This window comes from Microtus oregoni, unplaced genomic scaffold (assembly GCF_018167655.1).
Source record: "Microtus oregoni isolate MIOR12 unplaced genomic scaffold, Mior012 000005F_ref0000423, whole genome shotgun sequence".
NCBI classification, from domain to species: domain Eukaryota; kingdom Metazoa; phylum Chordata; class Mammalia; order Rodentia; family Cricetidae; genus Microtus; species Microtus oregoni.
The window spans coordinates 26,714,309-26,734,390 of record NW_024543064.1 but is presented as its reverse complement, the minus strand read 5'-3'; the positions used below and the strand labels follow the sequence as shown (position 1 = coordinate 26,734,390).

Below are 20,082 nucleotides of genomic sequence, written 5' to 3'. Positions count from 1 at the left end.
CAAGGTGGAAGCAAGAACCAACACCTGAAGGTGTCCTCAGACTTCCACACATGACACATTGCTTTTTGTTGTTGTTTTACTTCATTTTTCGAGACAGCGTTTCCCAGTAGCTATGGAGATAGTCCTCACAGACATCCACCTGCCTCTGCCTTCTGAGTGCTAGGATTAAAGGTGTGCGCCACCACAGCCCAGCGATTGATGCAGCACGCATGTACCTGCACACAATTTAAAGATTAAATGTAATTTAAAGATTAAATGTAATTTAAAGAAATGTCAAGTGGTGGTGGTGCACACCTTTAATCCCAGTGCTCAGGAGGCAGAGGCAGGTGGATCTCTGTGAGTTTAAGTCCAGCCTGGTCTACAAAGGGAGTTCCAGGACAGCACTTGGGTGCCAAAGACAGGCAGATCTTTGTGAATTGAAGGCCAGCCTGGTCTACACAGTGAGTTCCAAGACAGCCAGGACTGTTACACAGAGAAATCCTGTCTCAAAAAAAAAAAAAAAAAGAAAAAAGAAAAGAAAAGAAAGAAAGAAAGGAAGAAAAAGAAAAAATAAAAAGCCCTAACTAAGGCAGTCGGTCGTGGCAGTTTAGGAGTTACCCCGCCTCTGCCTCCTGCACATTAAGAGCTGTCACCTCTGAGAGGCAGAGTAAGCTGGGCAGTGGCAAGGCAGCTTTGCTAGGCCCAGTCTGGCCAGACGTTTGTTCTTCTGTGCCTGTACTCCTTCCCAGAGTCTGCCTTTACCACCAAAGACCGCCAGCTTGTGTGCTGTGACCTCAGTTCAACAACTGCACAAACGAGTTTTTAAAAAAAAAATCATGTTTTTTTTTTGAAGCAATTTATTAAGAAAAGGAACATGGTGGTGTTGGATGACTTAAACGGTTAAAATCACTTACTGCTCTTCTAGAGGACCAAAATTCAGATCCTAGCATCCACATCAGATGGCTCACAACTGCCTATAACTCTCCAGGGGATCTGATGCCCTCTTCCGGCCCCGTGGGCACCAGCATACATGCAGTATACATGCACACGCACATAAAAATTAACATTTGCCAGGAGTGGTGATGCACACCTTTAATCCAGTGCCCAAGAGGCAGAGGCAGGTGGATCTCTGAATTCGAGGCCAATCTAATCTACAGAGCGAGTTCCAGGACAGCCAGAGCTACACAGAGAAACCCTGTCACAAACGCAAAATAAAAAACAAAAACTCCAAAAAAATTAAATTAGGGTTTTTCATTTTTTTATTTTAAACAGTACTTTATTGATTCTTTGGAAATATCACATCAAGCACCTACTCACTTCCTAGTCCCTCCACATCTGCCCATCACCTCTGCAGTAGGCACCCCCCCTAAATTAATTAAAAATAAAATACACAAAAAACCCACCTCGCTCCTCCATCTTCCAACACCTCGTCGGGAGCTCTGGTGTGTCATGAAGTAAATTAGGTTTAAGAAAAGCTGATGGTGGGCGTGCGCGGGCACGAGCGACGGGCCTGCCTCGGGCTCAGGCGCGGCGGGCGCGCGCTGCGGCGGGTGTGCGAGACGCGGGCTGTTATGCTCCCGGTTCTGCTCGGTCCCTCCTCGGCGGCTGGCGGAGGCCCCAAGCGCTGCGGGGCTCGTCCCTTCCTTCCCTGCTCGTCCTGCCCGGCTCCTCTCGCGCTGCGCGGTCTCTCGGACTCCAAACCGGCCCGGCCCGGATATGGCTCGTGGACAGCAGAAGATTCAGTCTCAGCAGAAAAATGCCAAAAAGCAGGCTGGACAAAAGAAGAAACAAGGACATGACCAAAAGGCTGCTGCCAAAGCTGCCTTAATATACACCTGCACAGTCTGTAGGACACAAATGCCAGACCCCAAGACCTTCAAGCAGCACTTTGAGAGCAAACACCCTAAGACTCCACTTCCTCCAGAGCTGGCTGATGTTCAGGCATAAAGCTTACAGGTGAACTCATGACACCTTTGACTCTTCTACTGTCTCAGACCTTAGGTAACAAACCTGCAGCTGCTTTTTTAAACAAACTGTTGATCAGCAAAAATAAAGGGGCTACAGAAACACTCATTTTTATGCTGTTCCCTTTGGGCTTCATGCAAAGACAATTCTGTGTAAGTGTACAGTCGACTCTGATTTGGAAATCTGAAAAATCAGTCCATTCTTGTTATAAAATTTTTTTACAATTGTAATTATATTGATGTTCATATTGTGTAAAATAACTCATTTAATAAAGTAGTGCTTTGATTTTACAACATCAAAAAAAAAAAAAGAAAAAAAGAAAAGCTGATGGTGCATGCCTTTAATCTCAGGTAAAGGCAGGTGGGTCTCTGTGAGTTTGGGGCCAGCCTGGTCTACAAAGCAAGTTCCATGACAGCCAGGACTGTGGCACAGAGAACCCTGTCTCAAAAAGCCAAAAGAAAGAAAAAGAAAAAGAAAAAAAGGTACAAGAGAAAAGAGTGGACATTGGCTGCTGAGCTGGAAAAGACAACTACTCAAAAACCAAACCACGCTGGGTGGTGGCGGCACACGCCTTTAATCCCAGCACTTGGGAGGCAGAGGCAGGCGGATTTCTGTGAGTTTGAGGCCAGCCTGGTCTATAGAGTTCCCGGACAAGCACCAGAGCCACAGAGACACCCTGTCTCAGGGAAAAAACAAAAAAACAAAACAAAAAAATCAAAATGCTCATGTTTTTGTTTTTCCACTTATCATTCACTATGCGCGTGATGCATGAATTTGAAGGTCGAGACAGCTTTCAGAGTCTATCTCTTGGGCCACAGTGGGTCCCATGGCCTGAATTCCGGTCATCCGGCTTAGAAAGACGCGCCTTTATCCACTGAGCCACAGCATTTGCTTCTTTAATATTTTAGTTACTTACAATTCTGGAGGTTTTGTTGTTTTCTATTTGTTTTTTGAGACAGGGTCTTCATTATGTAGCTCTGACTGTCCTGGAGATCCGCCTGCCTCTGCCTCCTAAGTTCTGAAAAGATGTGCAATACCACACTAAATTCACACTTCTGTGTCAGGCTGCATTCATGGCTCTCCTGAGGCACATGTTTCCCATGGGCTGCAGGTTCGATCCACCTGCTTCTGCTGGAGAAGAACCATCTTGAACTGCCTGCTACAAATATACCACGTGCATTCTGTTTAGCCTCTGAGCAGTCTGGCCCGCTGCCGAGGACACACTGGGTGAAGGTGAACAGAAGGTTCTGTGACTCTCCCCGAAGTCACAGAGGTAGACTTCACTGTCACCTGGGAGTGTTTCTAGGAGATGGGCCACGGGCTGCCTAGAAATGCCGGCCTCCTCCCTCCACCTGTCCTGGAGAGATGCTGGCGATCTGAAACACACCTGCCTTCTCGTTAAATACACAAGAGATACACATCTCCGCTGATGAAGCAAGCTCCGAGTTTCATGCTTCTAGGCCTGCACAAATATTGAGAAAAACAAGTTTATCTGCGTGGTGGTTAAAGCACAAGAGGCAGGAAGGGATTATAAAAAAAAAAATAGGAGCTGGTATGTGACTCAGTGGTCCAGCGCTGTGTGGGAATCCCCAGGCTCCATTCTTGTTTGGTTGGTTTGGTTTTTTGAGACAGGGTTTCTCAGTAGCTATGGAGCCAGTCCTGGAATTCACTCTACGGTCCAGGCTGGCCTCAAACCCACAGAGATCCATCAGTCTCTGCTTCCTGAGTGCTGGGATTAAAGGCATGGACCACCACCACCCAGCCCCAGGCTCCATTCTTAGCAATCAATAAATAAATAAATTAATTAATTAATTAATAACTCTACCTAAAAATTTGGCTAATACACAAGTCCCCCATTTAAAATCAGACCAAAGGGCAGGCAATAGAGCTCAGCCGATAAAGGTGCTTGCTCGTCACACGTGCCCTGAAAATCTGAATTCAATTACAGATTGCATGTCAAAGTGGAAGGAGAAAACCCTCTCCACAAAACTGTCCTCGGCCTTCTATATGTGCACTGTGTCATGTGATGCACACTCACACACAATAAACAAATGCCAAAGAGGTCCAAGGGTCTCCTGCAATGCCCAGTATGGTTGGAACTGACACACAGTGCTCTGGGCTCATCTCTGCCCCCTATGCACCATCTTGTCTTGGGACAGTTACCCACATCAAAGCATCTGTACTCTGACTGTAAGAAAGAAGCAGGCCTAGATCAGTGACTCCAACCCAGCTGGCCCAAGTGAATGTGCTCAACCCCAGGTGAGACCCAGGGGGTCAGAACATTCCCCAGATAGCCCTGTGCTCTGCATTTCTCTGGTCTGGCCTTCCAGATCTGGAATTTAAAGCCAACCTGAATTACACGAGACACTGTATATCAAAAGAGAAATGGCGGAGCAGGGTATTAGGGGGAGATGGCCCAGCGGTTGAGACCTCTGGATACTGGATGCTCTTCCAGAGACCCTGGTTGGGTTCCCAGCACCTACATAATGGCTCACCACAATCTGTAACTCCAGTTCTAGGGGATCTGACACCCTCTTCTGGCCTCTTTAGGTACTGCACAAGAGAGTGCACTAGATATGTTCAGGCAGGAACATTCACATAAAAGAAATGGTCTGGAGCCGGGCGGTGGTGGCACACGCCTTTAATCCCAGCACTCGGGAGGCAGAGGTAGGCGGATCTCTGTGAGTTCGAGGCCAGCCTGGTCTACAGAGCTAATTCCAGGACAGGCTCCAAAGCCACAGAGAAACCCTGTCTCGAAAAACCAAAAAAAAAAAAGAAATGGTCTGAAAGGGAGTGAGTGGAGAGAGGGAGGGGCAGAGGGACAGGTGGGAAGGAGAGAAGGAATAACAAGTTGCCTTGATTGCTGAAGGTACCCAGTTTACGTAGTAAAAAATAATAATGGTAGTAAGCACAAAAGAACCTACTTTTGGTAAGGTCTAGGTGAATTTGTGCCCTGGTGACTTCTAAGTACCAGCAGGAATGAGGATATGCCACAGAGATAGCTGGAGAAAGGACATCTGTTGGAGCAGTCCGAGCTGAGTGCCGGGCACGCATGGAGGAAGGCACTGGGCCCCCAGGTAAACCCGAGGGAGCCCTGTCAGCAGCTCTAGAGGTAACCTGGCTTAGCAGTTTACCCATGGTAGCTGTACTGCGCCAATAACCCTCCACCCTTGATTCTGATGGGAATAGTTGTCTACAGGTCTTCTTGCTTTGTTTTTCAGGAACTTGGAGGCCAAACGGGTTTAAATCACCAGTCCTCCCCCTAAGCCTGTGCAAGTGTCCAGTGGTTGACCTTTGAATTTGAACCAAACCCCATACAGGGAAACTTTGGAATCTGATCACCCCTGTGCAGAACACCCACCATTTCACACTTTTCCCCCTGTTGCCTTCCCTACAGGTGAAGCCATCCTGTCTAGGGAAGGCAGGTTTGAGAGTGCGGGGCTCTGTCTCATATCTGGGCGCCCCATGAATAAGCTTTTTCTTTTTCCAAAACTCATAATTTCGGTGATTGGCATAACACACAGCGAATGAAGCAGGCCTTACTCAGTGACAATATGATCAGACAGAGAAGGGCAGAAAAGGGAAGGACCAGCAAGGTGGCCTGTGTGCATAGTCCTAGTGTTTGAGAAGCATAGTCCAGAGGATCAGGTTCAAGGTCCTCCAGGACATAATGAATTCGAGGCAGCATGGGCTAGAAGAGGCTCAGTCAGGGGGTTGGAGAGATGGCTCAGAGGTTAAGAACACTGAGTGCTCTTCCGGAGGTCCTGAGTTCAAGTCCCAGCAACCACATGGTGGCTCACAACCATCTGTAATGAGATTTGGTGCCCTCTTCTGGCCTGCAGGCATGGAGGCTGAACACTGTATATATAATAAATAAATAAATCTTTAAAAAAAAAAAGAGGCTCAGTCAATCTCAAAGCAAAAATCTCACTCTTTCTTTTTTAAACAGCCAGCCACTGTCTCCTCCTGTTTTAATATTTATTTATTTATTTATTATGAATACAATGTTCTGTCTGTATGCCTGCAAGCCAGAAGAGGGCACCAGACCCCATTACAGATGGCTGTGAGCCACCATGTGGTTCCTGGGAATTGAACTCAGGACCTTTGGAAGAGCAGGCAATGCTCTTAACCACTGAGCCATCTCTCCAGCCCAAAAATCTCACTCTTGTAGACCAGGCTGGCCTTGAACTCACAGGGATCCGCCTGCCTCTGCCTCCCGAGTGCTGGGATTAAAGGCGTGCACCACCACCGCTTGGCTATAATTCACTTTAAAAAAAATTATTTATAACCTTATTTTACATGCATTGGTGTGAGGGTGTCAGGTCCCCCTAGAACTGGAGTTACAGACAGTTGTGAGCTGCCATGTGGGTGCTGCAAATTGAACCCGGGTCCTCTGGAAAAGCAGCCAGCGCTTTTAACTGCTGAGCCATCTCTCCAGCCTCAATAATTCACTTTAAAAAAACAGTTATTTTCCAGTCAAAAGTGGTCCCAAGCACTGGGAGGCAGATCTTTGTGAGTTCAAAGCCAGCTTAGTCTATAGAATAAATTCCAGAGCAGCCAGGACTATATAGAGAGACCCTGTTTCAAACAAGAAAAGCACTCACTGGTCTCACAGAAAAATTGTGTTGGGTTCCCAGTACTCACATCCATTAAGTTACTTACAACAAGCTCACGATAACTCCAGATCCAGGGGATCAGACACCCTCTTCTGGCCCCTGTGGCCAACTCTCTCTCTCTCTCTCTCTAAATAAAGATGTTATTTTTAGGAACTGGAGAGATGACTCAGCTGCTAAGAGCCCTTAGTTCAGTTCCCAGCACCCATACCAGGTGGCACACAGCCCCCTGTGGCTGCAGTTCCGGGGGAATTGATGCCTTCTTCTGAACTCTGCGGGCAGTCACCTCTGACACATGGCATACCTTCAGATACACACACACATTGGTAAATTAAAGTTAAAATAAATCCACTGGGCAGTGGTGGCGCATGCTTTTAATCCCAGCACTCAGGAGGAAGAGGCAGGCTGATCTTGGTGAGTTCTAGGCCACGTTAATTTATAGAGAGTTCCAGGAAAGCCAAGGATACACAAAGAAACTTTGTCTAGAAAAACAAAACAAAATAAAAATAAACAACGAAAATGTAAAAATTAGACCTTACTAGATTTTATTTTTAATTGTTAATTAGCTACAGGCAGTTGTGAGATGGGTCAAACTTAGGCCATCTGTAATAGTAAAAGCTCTCAATTGCCAGAATTTAGCAGCCAAACCATTTTCCATAGCCTAGAGTTTTTCTTTTTGAGACAAGGTCTAGCTATGTATCCCTTGGTGTTCTGGAACTCTCTATGTAGACCAGACTGGCCTCGAACCCACAGAAATTCACCTGCCTCTGCCTCCGGAGTTGTTGGAATCACGGAGTGCGGCACCACGCCCGGCCACATTCCCGCAATTTTAGTCAGGTGAAGAAAATTTATCTTTTTTTTTTCCGATTATTTTCTTAAGGATGCTCTCTTCCACTCAACGTCTTCAGTTCAGCAAGTCATTAAGAACCACAGGTCCAAACCCCCAACCTACAAAGGAGGAAAAACCAAAGACGGAGGAGTGGGTGGGGCGTACGGCGCGCGGCCTCCTGGGACTTGTAGTCCGCGGCCTGCGAGGCGCACGCTCTGACGTGCTGGGGCTCCCGCGGTTGCCATGGCTTCTCTGAGCCGAGGTGGGTGGCGCAGCTAGACGCGGGCGGGCTTTGGTGGCGTCGCGCGCGGAAGGCGGAAGACATCACGCGGTGGGTCAAGCGGTCTACTGTGGAGACCAGGGCGCGCTGGGACCCGGGCGGCCTCTTCCCCTGGGGCAGTGGCTGCGGACTCTTCTTCCCACACTCCTTACTCGCGGTGAGGAGAGGGGCGCGCTCGGCACCCTGGTTTCCCGGGTGGAACTAAGAAGCTTGACTTCCCGTGGCCAGCCCCAGGCCTCCCGTTCTGGAAGTGGCAGAGCCGGAGTTAAAGCCTGGACCTGCCTGGAAGTCTCAAAGACTGTTCTTTTGGATTTTGTTTAAGGCATTTTGGTCTGGAATTCGGAGGTCCACCAGTCTCTGCCTCCTGAGTGCTGGGATTAAGAATATGCGTTTTAGTTAGGTTTAACCTGTTTTGTCTTGAAACACTGTGGCATTCCATAGTCCAGGTTAACCTGGAGCTCACGGTGTAGTCCAGGCCGGCTTGGAACTTGGGGTGTTCCCACTGCTTCAGCGTTTAGAGTGACAGTATTACAAGTGTGTGCCACCATGCTTGGCTAGATTACGTATTAGCAGGTACCTGACTGTAGTGATAGTTCATTTGTATTTTAATAAAGCTTGCCTGAAGTTCAGACCAGGCAGTGGTGATGCACGCCTTAAATTCCAGTAGCCACACTAGTTTGCCATAGAAACCTGGCGATAGTGGTGCATATCTTTAATCCCAGCCCTGGAGAGGAATATAAAACGGGAGGAGACAGCTCTCACACACAGTCTTATTCTGAGATTCCTGGAGGCAGGATCGCCATTTCGGACTGAGGTAGAGGTAAGAGCCAGTGGCTGGCTATTTTACTTTTCGGATTTTCAGGTTGAACCCCAGTTTCTGTCTCTGGGTTTTTAGTAACAGTGCTACACCTGGCAGAAGGACATACGTAAACTGCAATTTACAGAGTGGTTCTCAAGCTCATCAGCACATTAGCACTATCTGGGGAACTTTTAAAAAACAGTATAAATCGGGCATAATGGGGTAAGCTTTTAACCCAGCACTGTAGAGGCAGAGGCGGGAGCATCTCGTTGAGTTCCAGGCCAACCTGGTCTACAGAGTGAGTTCCAGGAAACCAGGACTATGTAGAGAGATCCAGCCTCAAAATAATTTCTTTTTTTTAAAAAATATTTATTTATTTATTATGTATACAATATTCTGTCTGTGTGTATGACTGCAGGCCAGAAGAGGGCACCAGACCTCATTACAGATGGTTGTGAGCCACCATGTGGTTGCTGGGAATTGAACTCAGGACCTTTGGAAAAGCGGGCAATGCTCTTAACCTCTGAGCCATCTCTCCAGCCCCCTCAAAATAATTTCAAAATAGGATACCCTAAACCAGTTAGTGCTGGCGCACGCCTTTAATCCCAGCACTTGGGAGGCAAGAGGCAGAGGCAGGTGGATCTGAGTGAATTCGAGGCCAGCCTAGTCTACAAAGTGAGTTCCAGGACAGCCAGAGCTACACACAGAAACCCTGTCTCAAAAACAAAACAAAACAAAACAAAACAAACAAACAAACAAAAAAACAACAAAAAAACGATACCTTGCAGGTGTGGTGGTACACACCTTGAATCCCAGCACTTGTGAGGGAGAGGCAGGTGGATCTTTGTGAGTTCCAGGCCAGACTGGTTTAGATAGCAAATTCCAGGCTAGTCAGGGCTATATAGTGAGACCTTGTCTAAACGGTAACGAAGGCACACACCTTTAATCCCAGTGCTGGGTTGTATCTCTATAGATTGAGTTCTAGAAAAGCCAGAGCTGCACAGAGAAACCTTGTCTTGAAACAAACAACAAAACAAAAACCCTTGGCCTCTCCTTCCCAAACAAATGAATCTAGATCTCTGGCATGTGTGGGAGTGTGGGATATGGAGGCCAGGCAAGAATTTTCACAGGTGATTCCAGTTCACAGTGAGGCCTCTGGACTCCCAGTGTGGAGTTTAAGGCATGACCAAGGTGACTTCAATCTATGTGTTCCTGTCCACAGTGAGCAGCCAACCGATGTGGAACGATGGCACTGAGCCACTCCGTGAAGGAGCGAACCATCTCTGAGAACAGCCTGGTCATCCTGTTGCAGGGCCTCCAGGGCCATATCACCACCGTGGACCTCCGGGATGAGAGTTCTGCCCGAGGACGAATTGACAATGTTGATGCTTTCATGAACATCCGCCTGGCCAATGTCACCTACACCGACCGCTGGGGACATCAGGTTGAGCTGGATGACCTCTTTGTGACAGGTCGTAATGTCCGATACGTCCATATCCCAGATGATGTGAACATCACTGCCACCATCGAGCAGCAACTGCAGATCATCCACCGCGTGCGCAACTTTGGCGGCAAGGGTCAAGGTCGGCGAGAGTTTCCCTCCAAAAGGCAGTGAGGCTGTGTCCTCACTGAACTTCCAGCACCACCTCAGGGTCCTTAAGTGTTCTGAGCCAACCCCCTGCCGTCCTTCCCTACCAGTGACCTGGTGTCTACGAGACACCTATCACAGCTGCCTTTCATAGGGTTCCACTTTGCAGACACACTCTGGGACCCAGAATTCCTTCTGTCTGTGGCCTTGGGGTAGGTGACAATCCCTCTTTTTGATCCTTTGCATCTGGAATCTCCATTTATGGATTGACCGCGTCTATCAAGGAGCAATCAACTCTGCCACGAGGATTATTGTGTTTGGAGTGAATCACCTCTACCTCCCCTCTTCTCTTGGCATTTGTTTCTTTTCTCATAAAACCAAACTTACATTAAGTCTGTGCCTGATGCTGCCTGGTGTCTGCCGGGCTCTTGTGGCTCTTGTGTAGTAGCAGGGTGCAGGTTCCAAGCTGGGGAGCACACCAGGTTTACCTAGGATGTGGCCTAAGCAGTAGGAGCCTAGGTTCCCCCAGGTATCATGATGGAATCTAACAGGAATGCCCGTGTACCTTCAGGTACAAGTGGCCCTTTGGGGAGAGTCCCTGGAGAGCTGGTTGTCACTGCTGTTTCCTGAAGCTGAGTATGGTATCCTGGGCCCTCTCTCCTCAGGCTGGAGAATTCATCTTACTAGAAACTGGTCCCAGCCAGACATAGTGGATTACAGGTATGATCCTGGCTCTCAGGAGGCTAAGGCAGGATGACGAGCCTGAGCTAAGACAGAAATCCTGTCTCAAGAAACAAAAACAGACCAGTTGTGGTGGTGCATGCTGGTAGGATTTTCTGAAGAGGCTGAGGCAAGAAGATCACAGAGTTTGAGGCCAGCCTGGGTTACACATCTTTTGTTTTCTGAGACACATGGTTTCTCTGTAGCTTTGGAACCTGTCCTAGAACTCCCTCTGTAGACCAGGCTGGCCTTGAACTCACAGAAATCACCTGCCTCTGCCTCCCAAGTGCTGGAATTAAAGGCGCGAGCCACCACTGCCCTTAAACATTTCAGCCGGCAGGTAGTGGTGCACCCTTTTAATCTCAGTACATTGAGGCAGAAGCAGGCAGATCTCCTTGAATTTGAGGTCAGCCTGATCTGTTGAGTGAGCTGCTCCAGGGCCAGTGCTATACAACACACAGAAACCCTGTCTCAAAAAACAAACAAACAAACAAAAAACCTTAACAAACAAAAAATTCAAGGAGAAAGAAAATGGTCTGAGGAAGTAAAACAGAAAGGGAGCGAAAACTGCCAGTGCCAAGATCTGTAGGTAGGAAAGCTTGGGGGCGAATAGCGGTTCTGTGTGCCCACGATGAGAAGGGCTGGTTGGCAGAGCAGTGAGACATGGGTAAATGACCTGAGGCTGTGGGCAAGGAAGGCCGATTACAGCTGATCACAGTTTCCCTTGAGAGGAGGCCTTCCTGGAGGTTGAACCTAGGACCTGGCTCCAAAAAAAAAAGGTAGAATTTGTTTCCTTTAACTCACTCTCTCTTCTCTTTTGCCCACCTCAGAGACTTTACCAATTCCTTATTTTCTTTATTTGGACCGTAAGGACTTCCCAGTCTCATTTGTGGTCATCTAATTAGCATCCCATCCACTGAGCTTCTGGGGTTGACTCAACCTTCATAGGTTGCAGCTCCCTGACCAGAAGACCCCTTCATCATTCACTCTTGACTCGAATGTTTTTTATTTTATTATTTTTTGTTTTGTTTTTGTGTAAATAAAAAGCAGAAATGATTTTTTTTTTCGAGACAGGGTTTCTCTGTAGCTTTGGAGCCTGTCCTGGAACTAGCTCTTGTAGACCAGGCTGGTCTCGAACTCACAGAGATCCGCCTGCCTCTGCCTCCCGAGTGCTGGGATTAAAGGTGTGCACCGTCTCATGCTGCTCAGTGTTTTTTCCCCATGTGTGTATGAGTGTTGTGCCTCCATGTATGTACAGGACTCCCTGTGTGTCCTGGTGTCCTTAGAGGTCAGAAGGTGGTACTGGCCACCCTGGAGCTGGAATTATAGATAGCCGTTATCCATCATGTAGGCGCTGGGAACTGAATCTGGGTCCTATGCAAGAACAACCAATGCAGAGGCAGGCGGGTCTCTGAGTTCAAGGCCAGCCTGGTCTACAAAGCGAGTTTCAGGACAGGCTCCAAAGCTACAGAGAAACCCTGCCTCGAAAAACCAAAAGAAAAAAAAAGAACAACCAATGCTCTTAACTGCTGAGCTGTCCCTCCAGCAGAATGTTTTTCTTTGTTATGTTTTCTTTTTCTGAGGTGGTTTGTGTAGCCTTGACTCTTCTGGACCTCGCTCTGCAGACCCGGCTGGCCTTAAACGCAGAGGTCTGCCTGGCCCCTTTCTTTTAAAGATAGTTTCTCTACATAGCCTTCACTGGCCTGGAATTCCTGCCTACCAGACTGGCCTCCAGATCAGTGCTTCTGCCTCTGAAGTGCTGGGATTAAAGATAATCACCACACCCACCACTGTTAGATATTTTTTGTTATTTTTTGAGATACAGTATCAAGCATCCTTCCTGTTCTACCTCCCAAGTTCTGGGATTGTTGGAGTGCACCACTGCAGCCAGCTTCTCAGTCAGGTTCTTTTTTGCTCTCATCAGGTCCCATAAGACCCAAGAAGTTCTTGGATCTTAGATCAGTTAGGTTAGCTGCAGCTCACAGCTCCAGAGCTACATCTCTCTGGAGGGTCTTGTTGCCTCACAGAGGGAAATGTGCTAGCTCCTGTCTCCTAGCTCCTAGCACTCCCGAGGCCCAGCTGCACTCTCTGGCGCAACCCCCCCCCCCCCCCCCACACACACACCAATTTCAGACTCCCGTCCACCTTTCCCATGGTTTTCTAAATTTGTTTCTGCATAGAAATTCTTTCCATTCCTACTTGAAGGCTGGGCTTTTGGAATTCAGAAACTATAAAAATAGTCTCTGTATTCTGTTGTCTCTTCTATTCCCCGAGGTAACAAACGGAGACTGACCTAGTAGTGAACAAGGGATCCAGGATCACCAAGGAAAGGATAGCAGCAGTGTGTTTCAAGATGGCATTTGCTCAAGCCTTCACATCCACCCTTCCTGCAGCCAAGGTGGAGGTCCCATTAAGGACAGAATCCCCAAGAACTCTGATGCTCAAACAGCATTTTTCATAGCCATTTCCTCTCATTCTTGGAGAGAACTGGGGGGCTGCTGCTTGCAGGGAGGGGCCATTGAAGCTCAGCTAGATGGGCATGTAGCTTACAACTTAGCTCATGATGGGTGGTGGTTGCTCATGTCTTTAATCCCAGCACTTAGGAGTCAGAGACAGGCAGATCTCAGTGAGTTCCAGGCCAGCCTGGTCTACAAAGCGAGTTTCAGGAGAAAAACACAGAAACCCTGTCTTGAAACGCCCCTCCCACCAAATAAAAGTTGGCTTGTGCCTGAGACATACAGGGGACAGTGATATTTCCATGTCTCAGCATGGCTGAGGAGATGGGACTTAAGTCAGTCCAGTGAGCTCTAGTCAGGCAACCCTGACTGAAGGACTGACAAGGGTGGTAATGAGGGCCTTTGAAATTCTCATTAATGTTCCAGAAGGAGGGCTGGAAAGATGGCTCAGTGGTTAAGAGCATTGCCTGCTCTTCCAAAGGTCCTGAGTTCAATTCCTGGCAACCACATGGTGGCTCACAACCATCTGTAATGAAGTCTGGTGCCCTCTTCTGGTCTGTAAATATATACACAGAATATTGTATACATAATAAATATTTTAAAAAATGTTCCAGAAGCCTGGCGGTGGTGGCGCACGCCTTTAATCCCAGCACTCTGGAGGCAGAAGCAGGCGGATCTCTGTGAGTTCGAGGCCAGCCTGGTCTACAAGAGCTAGTGCCAGGACAGGCTCCAAAGCTACTGAGAAACCCTGTCTCGAAAAACAAAACAAAACAAAATGTTCCAGAAGAACCCAGAGACAGAACAGTGAAGAGTGACAAAGGTTTCGGGTCTGCAAGGGGGTAGGGTTATACTAACAGCAAGGTGGGCATGCTCACCCATCTGCTGGTTCTGGGCATGCTCACCCATCTGCTAGTTCTGACCACAGGCTTAATGACCAGGATGTAAGGCTGTTAGTAACCAGCTAGGCGTGGTGGCACGTGCCTTTGGTCCTAGTGCTCAGAGGCAGAGGCAGGTGGATTTTGAGTTCAAGGCCAGTCTGGTCTGCCTACACAGTGAGTTCTAGGCCTGGAATACATAGTAAGACTTCAAAGTTGGAGGGGAGGCGGGGGCGCGGGGTGTTATCAATGAAAAGGATAAAAACGACCTTTGGACCTCTCAAGACACTGGGATTCTGTGCCAGGTTTACAGCAGTACTAGGAATGGGACTTGGAGCTTCCTGCATGCCAAGGCCAATATTGTACCGCCTGGGCTATATCTCCAGCCACCCAGTACTCATGACAGTCTATTGTTCACCTACCCTGTGACTGGACACTTAAAACTTGACATCTGCACAGAAGTTGCACAGGATCTGGAGGTGCAGGCCTGTAATCCAGGCTGATGGGCAAACTGAGGCAGGTTACAAGTTCAAGGCCAGCTAGTACTATAGACTGAGTGGGGAGCCAGCCTGAGCAACTTAATAAGACGTTGTCTCAGAAACAAAAGTACCGGAGAGAAAGATCAGGGTGAAGTATATGCCTACCATAGAAGAGGCAATAGGGTCAATCCCAAGCACCAGAAATGCAAACCCCAAACCACCAAACCTGGCCATACTCGGGCCTTGGAACTTGGACACAGAAAAGAGGTGGGGTTCTGAAGCCTGAAGAAGCTCCTGGGGGTGAGGTCTTCTGGTCTCCCCTCCTCCTGTGATAGTCCAATCTAATCTGCCTATACCTTGTCAAGAAGCCATTCTGAACTGTTATGACAAGTGTCACTGTGTTACGGCAGCACCATCTGCCAGCGTGCCGGAGTCGAACAGCCAGCAGGAGACTGTCACCATGCTTGTCTGTCCCGGAGATCCTTCCGTTGGTGTCCTGATGACAGGTTGGTTGTTGTTGTTGTTGTTGTTGTTTTAAATCTCCTCTGGCTGGCACATTTAGTTTCTATTCCTTACCCTCTTTTCCCCTCCTCTGTTTTGTTAAAAATCCTATATTTTCAACCAGCTGAGAGTCTACAGGGAGTGGGGACAGTGGTGTCAGCACCTAGTGATTCATCTTACAGATAATTAGAGAGCCGGGAAACCCAAAGCTCATGCCTGTCGGAGTCAGGGCTTCCGGAATCCTTAAGTCAGAGAGAGGAGCAAAGTGGGCCTGGCTTTCTGGATGCCTGCCTTTGGGTCACGGGCATCACCGAGGCTCCCTAACTGAGATCAGTGGCCATTTCCAGGGTGTGGTGAGCTGGTTCTGAGACTCCTCGGGTCCTCACTGAGATGGTGTGAAGTGTTCTCTCCATTTGTACCAGGCAGGATTTGCACTTAGTTACCTAGCTTGTAAATGACCCAACAGGAAGGGGATTCAAACCCTAGCCTCTCAGAATCCACGGAATCCACCAAACTTTCTCCAAACCACAGCCCAACCAGTACCGGTGGAGTGTCTTTGCAAAGGTTACTCCTCTCTCTGAGCACTAGCTTCAGCAACTGTAAGCAGGTCTCTAAAGTGCTTCATTTTGCAGAAGAAACATCCTTGGGAGATGCTATGATTACTATTGTTATTTAGCCTTCAAAGGGACTAAGAAAAGAATGCTGCCTGGGACAGCTAGACTTGATTAAGACCAGCCTCCACGCCCCTGCAACACCTTGTGAGATGACAAATGCACGCTTACCCCTAGCAGTGCATAGGCGTGGCCACGCGTGTCTACTCGTGGATTCAGAATGACCCAGGGGAGGGGAGGAGAGGAAAAAACTGAGAGAGTCATCAAGCACCCCTGTTAACTCCAAGACAAAGGAGTGGGACTATGGCCGCTGGTATTGCTGCCACCGAGTCCTTCTGGCTGCTTCTATGTGAGAGTGGAGGGAAGCCAGGCTTTCCGAGGGCCCCCAGTGAGTCACCAGACTGATGCAATCCCTTTAAAGGGCTCATCTGCTGGTGCAAGAAGCTGATTCATGGAGGGCGTGGTTGCTGGAGGAGGAAAAAGGGACAGAAACTGGCAGGAGGGGGTGAAGTAGATTGCCCGCTGATATCGATCATTGGAACTTTTCACAGTAACCCCACACACACACCCGAAAAAGACTCTAGGGATGCCCAGGGTGAACTTGGCCACCCTCGGGGTTTCTAAAGAGCCTAAAGTGAAATGAATTGTGAGCGTAGCGACAGCAATTCCTGTCTTCTCTTGAACCCAACCTAAGCGCTTTTCCGCACAGATCTCCAGAAGCCGTGAAAGGGGGAATCAAGGAAATGCCGCTTTTCTAATGAAAGCAGTAGAGTTGACGGCCCCCAAGCACAGAATAGCAAGCAGAGGGTCGGCAAGCTTCTGCAGTGCCAAGGCTGGGAGGAGCCTCCGTTCCAGCCCCCGTAGATGTAGATTAGCGGTAAGTACCGCCTCCTGACCAATCGTTTTACAGATTTCGACCCAGACTCCACCCAGAACCAATCGGTGATCTTATCTGGGCCTTCAGCCTGAAGGCTTCCGCCCGTCCTCAAGATGGCGCCCCAACCCCAGACTCAGGCGAGGGGGCGGGGGGTGGGGCCGCGAGACGATGCGTCACTTCCGTTGTCAGGTGGCGGCGCCGCAGCCATGGAGGGAGGCGGCGGCGGCAGCGGCGGCACGGGCAGCTGCGCTGGGAGGCGGCGGTGAGTGGCTCCCACGCCCCCGGCCCGGCCCCGGCCACCGGGACGGAGCGCCGAGCAGCCCCGGCTCCGGGCTGCGGACTATGGGCGAGCAGCGCTGAACCCCCGGGAAAGGTGAGTCCGGGGTCCCGGGACGCGGAGCCGGGTGGGGGCTGAGTGCTGGCGGGGCGGGCCTCAGTGACCGTGGCGTAGGGACCCCGGTGACAGTCCGAAGCTGTCCAGCGCCACAAAAATGGCACTAGCGAATGCTCCCTCCGCCGTCGGGGGTCTGTCCTTCCCGGCGGCGGAGGCGGCGGCCGTCGGGAGCCTGGGTCTTCGCCGCAGCCCTGGGGAGTGGGCATTGCCCGTCTTGCCCAGACCCACTCAGCCTGTCACTGAAGCAGCCGGCGTTTGATCCATGCTGAGTTTTCCCCTAAAGAGACCCCCGTCCTTGCCATGCTTCTCTTCTGACCTAGAGAGTAACTTGAAAGTTAGGACGAGTCCCCTGGGAAAGCCAGCCAAGGCTTTCCTCCTGGAGCCCTCACCCGTTGGCACCGACACCATCGCTGCTGGGGAATTTTCACATCCTGGGCGGCGTTCAGGTGCGAGTCACAGCTACCTGCTTGCCAGATCCACGTTGGGCCGGTCTTCACAGTGGGAGAGCTTGCTGTGGTCAGTGTTTCACCTGCCGTCCTGGTCAGGCCCGCCCATTCCTACGCTGTTTGGCCCCACCTTTCAACATTGGGTCGGAGCTTTCGGATTCCCGGTGGCTTCTCTGTCCACCCCCACCCCCCAGGTTGTTGGCGGAAGGAAGAGATGACAGCCGCCTTCAGTGGCAGGATAGACTTTGCTCTGTTTTAAGTCACCGAAGGAAACCGGTTGGCTTTGCTGGTTTTGAGAATCATTGAGGAAGAGGGTAGTCATGCTGGGCTGGGCACCTTTCCCTCTTGGCTGAGTAGTTTTGCATGAGATAAGGAAGAGCAAAATCGTCGAGCCCAGCGAGTTCTTATTTGTAAACAGTGCTGGGAGTTTGTTCCTTCTGCCCTCTTTAATGGCCCTGTTACTGTCAGTTTTTGTAGATCAGACCTAGACCTGCCAGAGATAGTCTGCATTCATTCATTCATTCTTCACATAACAAAAGGATCTTACCTGACAAGGCAAGCGCTTTATTGGTAGGTTTTGGAGCCATACTTCCTAAATTCTGTAATTAAAGGTATGCATCACCATGCCCCTCGCTCCCTAAGTTCAAATTCTGGTGCAGCAGCTTTCTGGCTGTGTGACCTTGGACCATTTGTGTCTGTGTCCTGATTTGGAAACACCAGGGATGGTAAAGACTTGTTGTGGAGAGTTAGCACACAATAAAGAGATTCTTATCTGTACTAGTTCACTGTCTAGTGAGAGGAAACTGACCTGCAGGCAGATAGTTGAAATGTGATCTACTCAAACAACAGGAACTGAATGCTGAGGGGACCCTGTAAGGGAAGCTGCTAGCAGAGTCTGGGATGCGGAAGCATGAGTGGAGGGGTACCCTAGGAAGAGAATGGTGACAGGAGTCCAGTCTAGAAGGATGGCAGGGTAGGAGGGTCTAACCAGGTGAGAATAAAGGGGAAGACCTCTGTGGAGAGAAGTACAGAGAGCCAGAGAGAGGCAGAAAACCTGAGTTTAGTATACTGGTGTGGAGGCTGACGAAGTACACAGTGAAGCAGAACAGGCTGATGAGGAAACGAACATCCCATTGATAATCTGAGACGTCGTGCCCAGTGCAGTGAGAGGCTTGTAGAAAGCTTTCAGCCGCGTGACATCACTAGACCCATGCTTTAGATCGCTTTCTCTGTGCAAGAGAGGCGAAGAGCTGAAGGAGGTGAAAGAGCTGGGGCCTCATCAGGACCAACACGCTTTTCCAGAAGGAGAGATGGTATAGGAATAATGGATCTGTGTTGAGGAGATACCATTTGCAACTAGTGCTAGGTGGCTGACCCTTGGCAGTGCCTGGCACATGTGCCCTTTTCTCTCTCTCTGAGATGTCAGGCTGCCTAAGCAGCTTCAAGGTAGGGCTTCCCTCCCAGAAGGCCAGTTGTAACAGGTGTTACATTTCTGCTCTTGTGCCTTTAATGAATAAGACAATAAGCTGTAGAGGTTAAGAGCTTGTTTGGCTCAAATAGATCTGGTTTTAATCCCAGCCCTGTTAGCCACTGTGGGCTACATAATTCTACATGGTGAGCTCTCAGGACTGTCCTGCGGGGTTGTGAGAGCACTGGATTGTATTGTAGTCTTTCTGAAAAGAAAAAGGGACTTGACCAGGCTATATAAGAGAATGCATATTCAGCTCTTTCCTAAAACCTTTTTTAAAAAAGTAGAGGCAGAGGCAGGTAGATCTCTTTTGAGTTTGTGTCCAGCCTGCTCTATATGATGAGTTCTAAGACAATTAAGGCTACATAAAGAGACCCTGTCGTGCCAGGCAATGCTAGTGCATACATTTAATCCCAGCACTTGGAGGCACAGGCAGGTGGATCTCTGAATTCAAGGCCAGCATGGTCCAGGCCAGCCAGGGCTGTACAGAGGAACCCTGTCTCAAAAACCTGAGATGGAGCCAGGCGGTGGTGGCGCATGCCTTTAATCCCAGCACTCGGGAGGCAGAGGCAGGCAGGCGGATCTCTGTGAGTTCGAGGCCAGCCTGGTCTACAAGAGCTAGTTCCAGGACAGGAACCAAAATCTACGAGAAACCCTGTCTCGAAAATCCAAAAAAACGGGCTGGAGAGATGGCTCAGCGGTTAAGAGCATTGCCTGCTCTTTCAAAGGTCTTGAGTTCAATTCCCAGCAAACACATGGTGTCTCACAACCATCTGTAATGAGGTCTGGTGCCCTCTTCTGGCCTTCGGCATACACACAGACTGAATATTGTATACACAACAAATAAATAAATAAATAAAATTAAAAAAAAAGAAAATCCAACAAAACAAACAAACAAACAACAACAAAAAACCCTGAGGTGGAGAGCGGGGGGGGGGGGGGGGGGGGGGGATGGCGACTCTGTCTTAACCCTACCCCACCCCCCAGAAAAGCAGAACTGCTGAGAAATAAAAGTGTTTTATTTTGACCTTTTGAGACAGGGTCTCTCAGTGTAGCCTAGGCTACCTTCAAGTTTGGTTGATCCTCCTGCACCTGCCTCCCTAGTGCTGGGTACTTACTTGTACCTCCAGCCCGGTGATAAATAGTTGTTTGTTTTTCCAGATAGACCTTTTTTGTGTAGACTTGACTGTCCTGAAACTCAA

General features: G+C 49.2%; 3 protein-coding genes across 6 annotated transcripts in view; all 3 read left to right on the top strand.

Annotated features, from left to right (window-relative positions):
* The first annotated feature begins 1,487 nt into the window (after positions 1–1,487).
* Positions 1,488–2,248, top strand: LOC121448567 (zinc finger protein 706). The gene has a single exon (XM_041652685.1). It carries the CDS (start codon positions 1,696–1,698, stop codon positions 1,924–1,926), a length of 231 nt encoding a protein of 76 aa, XP_041508619.1. The 5' UTR covers positions 1,488–1,695; the 3' UTR covers positions 1,927–2,248.
* A 5,381-nt stretch (positions 2,249–7,629) lies between these two features.
* Lsm10 (LSM10, U7 small nuclear RNA associated) lies at positions 7,630–10,445 on the top strand. 3 transcript variants are annotated; one of them, XM_041652518.1, is made up of 2 exons: positions 7,630–7,717; positions 9,688–10,445. In XM_041652518.1, exon 2 carries the CDS (start codon positions 9,712–9,714, stop codon positions 10,078–10,080), a length of 369 nt encoding a protein of 122 aa, XP_041508452.1. In that variant the 5' UTR covers positions 7,630–7,717; positions 9,688–9,711; the 3' UTR covers positions 10,081–10,445. The 3 variants fall into 3 exon arrangements, with proteins under 3 accessions (XP_041508452.1, XP_041508449.1, XP_041508451.1); XM_041652515.1 differs by having other exon boundaries at positions 7,656–7,823; XM_041652517.1 differs by lacking the exon at positions 7,630–7,717 and adding an exon at positions 8,430–8,486.
* A 6,298-nt stretch (positions 10,446–16,743) lies between these two features.
* Positions 16,744–20,082, top strand: part of Stk40 (serine/threonine kinase 40) — a 38,834-nt gene continuing 35,495 nt past the window's right edge. Inside the window, exon 1 of one of the 2 annotated variants that reach the window (XM_041652455.1) lies at positions 16,744–16,945. The gene's annotated coding sequence lies outside the window, so the exon portion shown is untranslated. The remainder of the gene's footprint in view (positions 16,946–20,082) is intronic. The other variant, XM_041652454.1, reaches the window with a different exon arrangement.

Excerpts from the sequence above, each read along its gene's own strand:
- LOC121448567 (XM_041652685.1), top strand. The coding sequence starts at position 1,696 with ATGGCTCGTGGACAGCAGAAGATTCAGTCTCAGCAGAAAAATGCCAAA.
- Lsm10 (XM_041652518.1), top strand. The coding sequence starts at position 9,712 with ATGGCACTGAGCCACTCCGTGAAGGAGCGAACCATCTCTGAGAACAGC.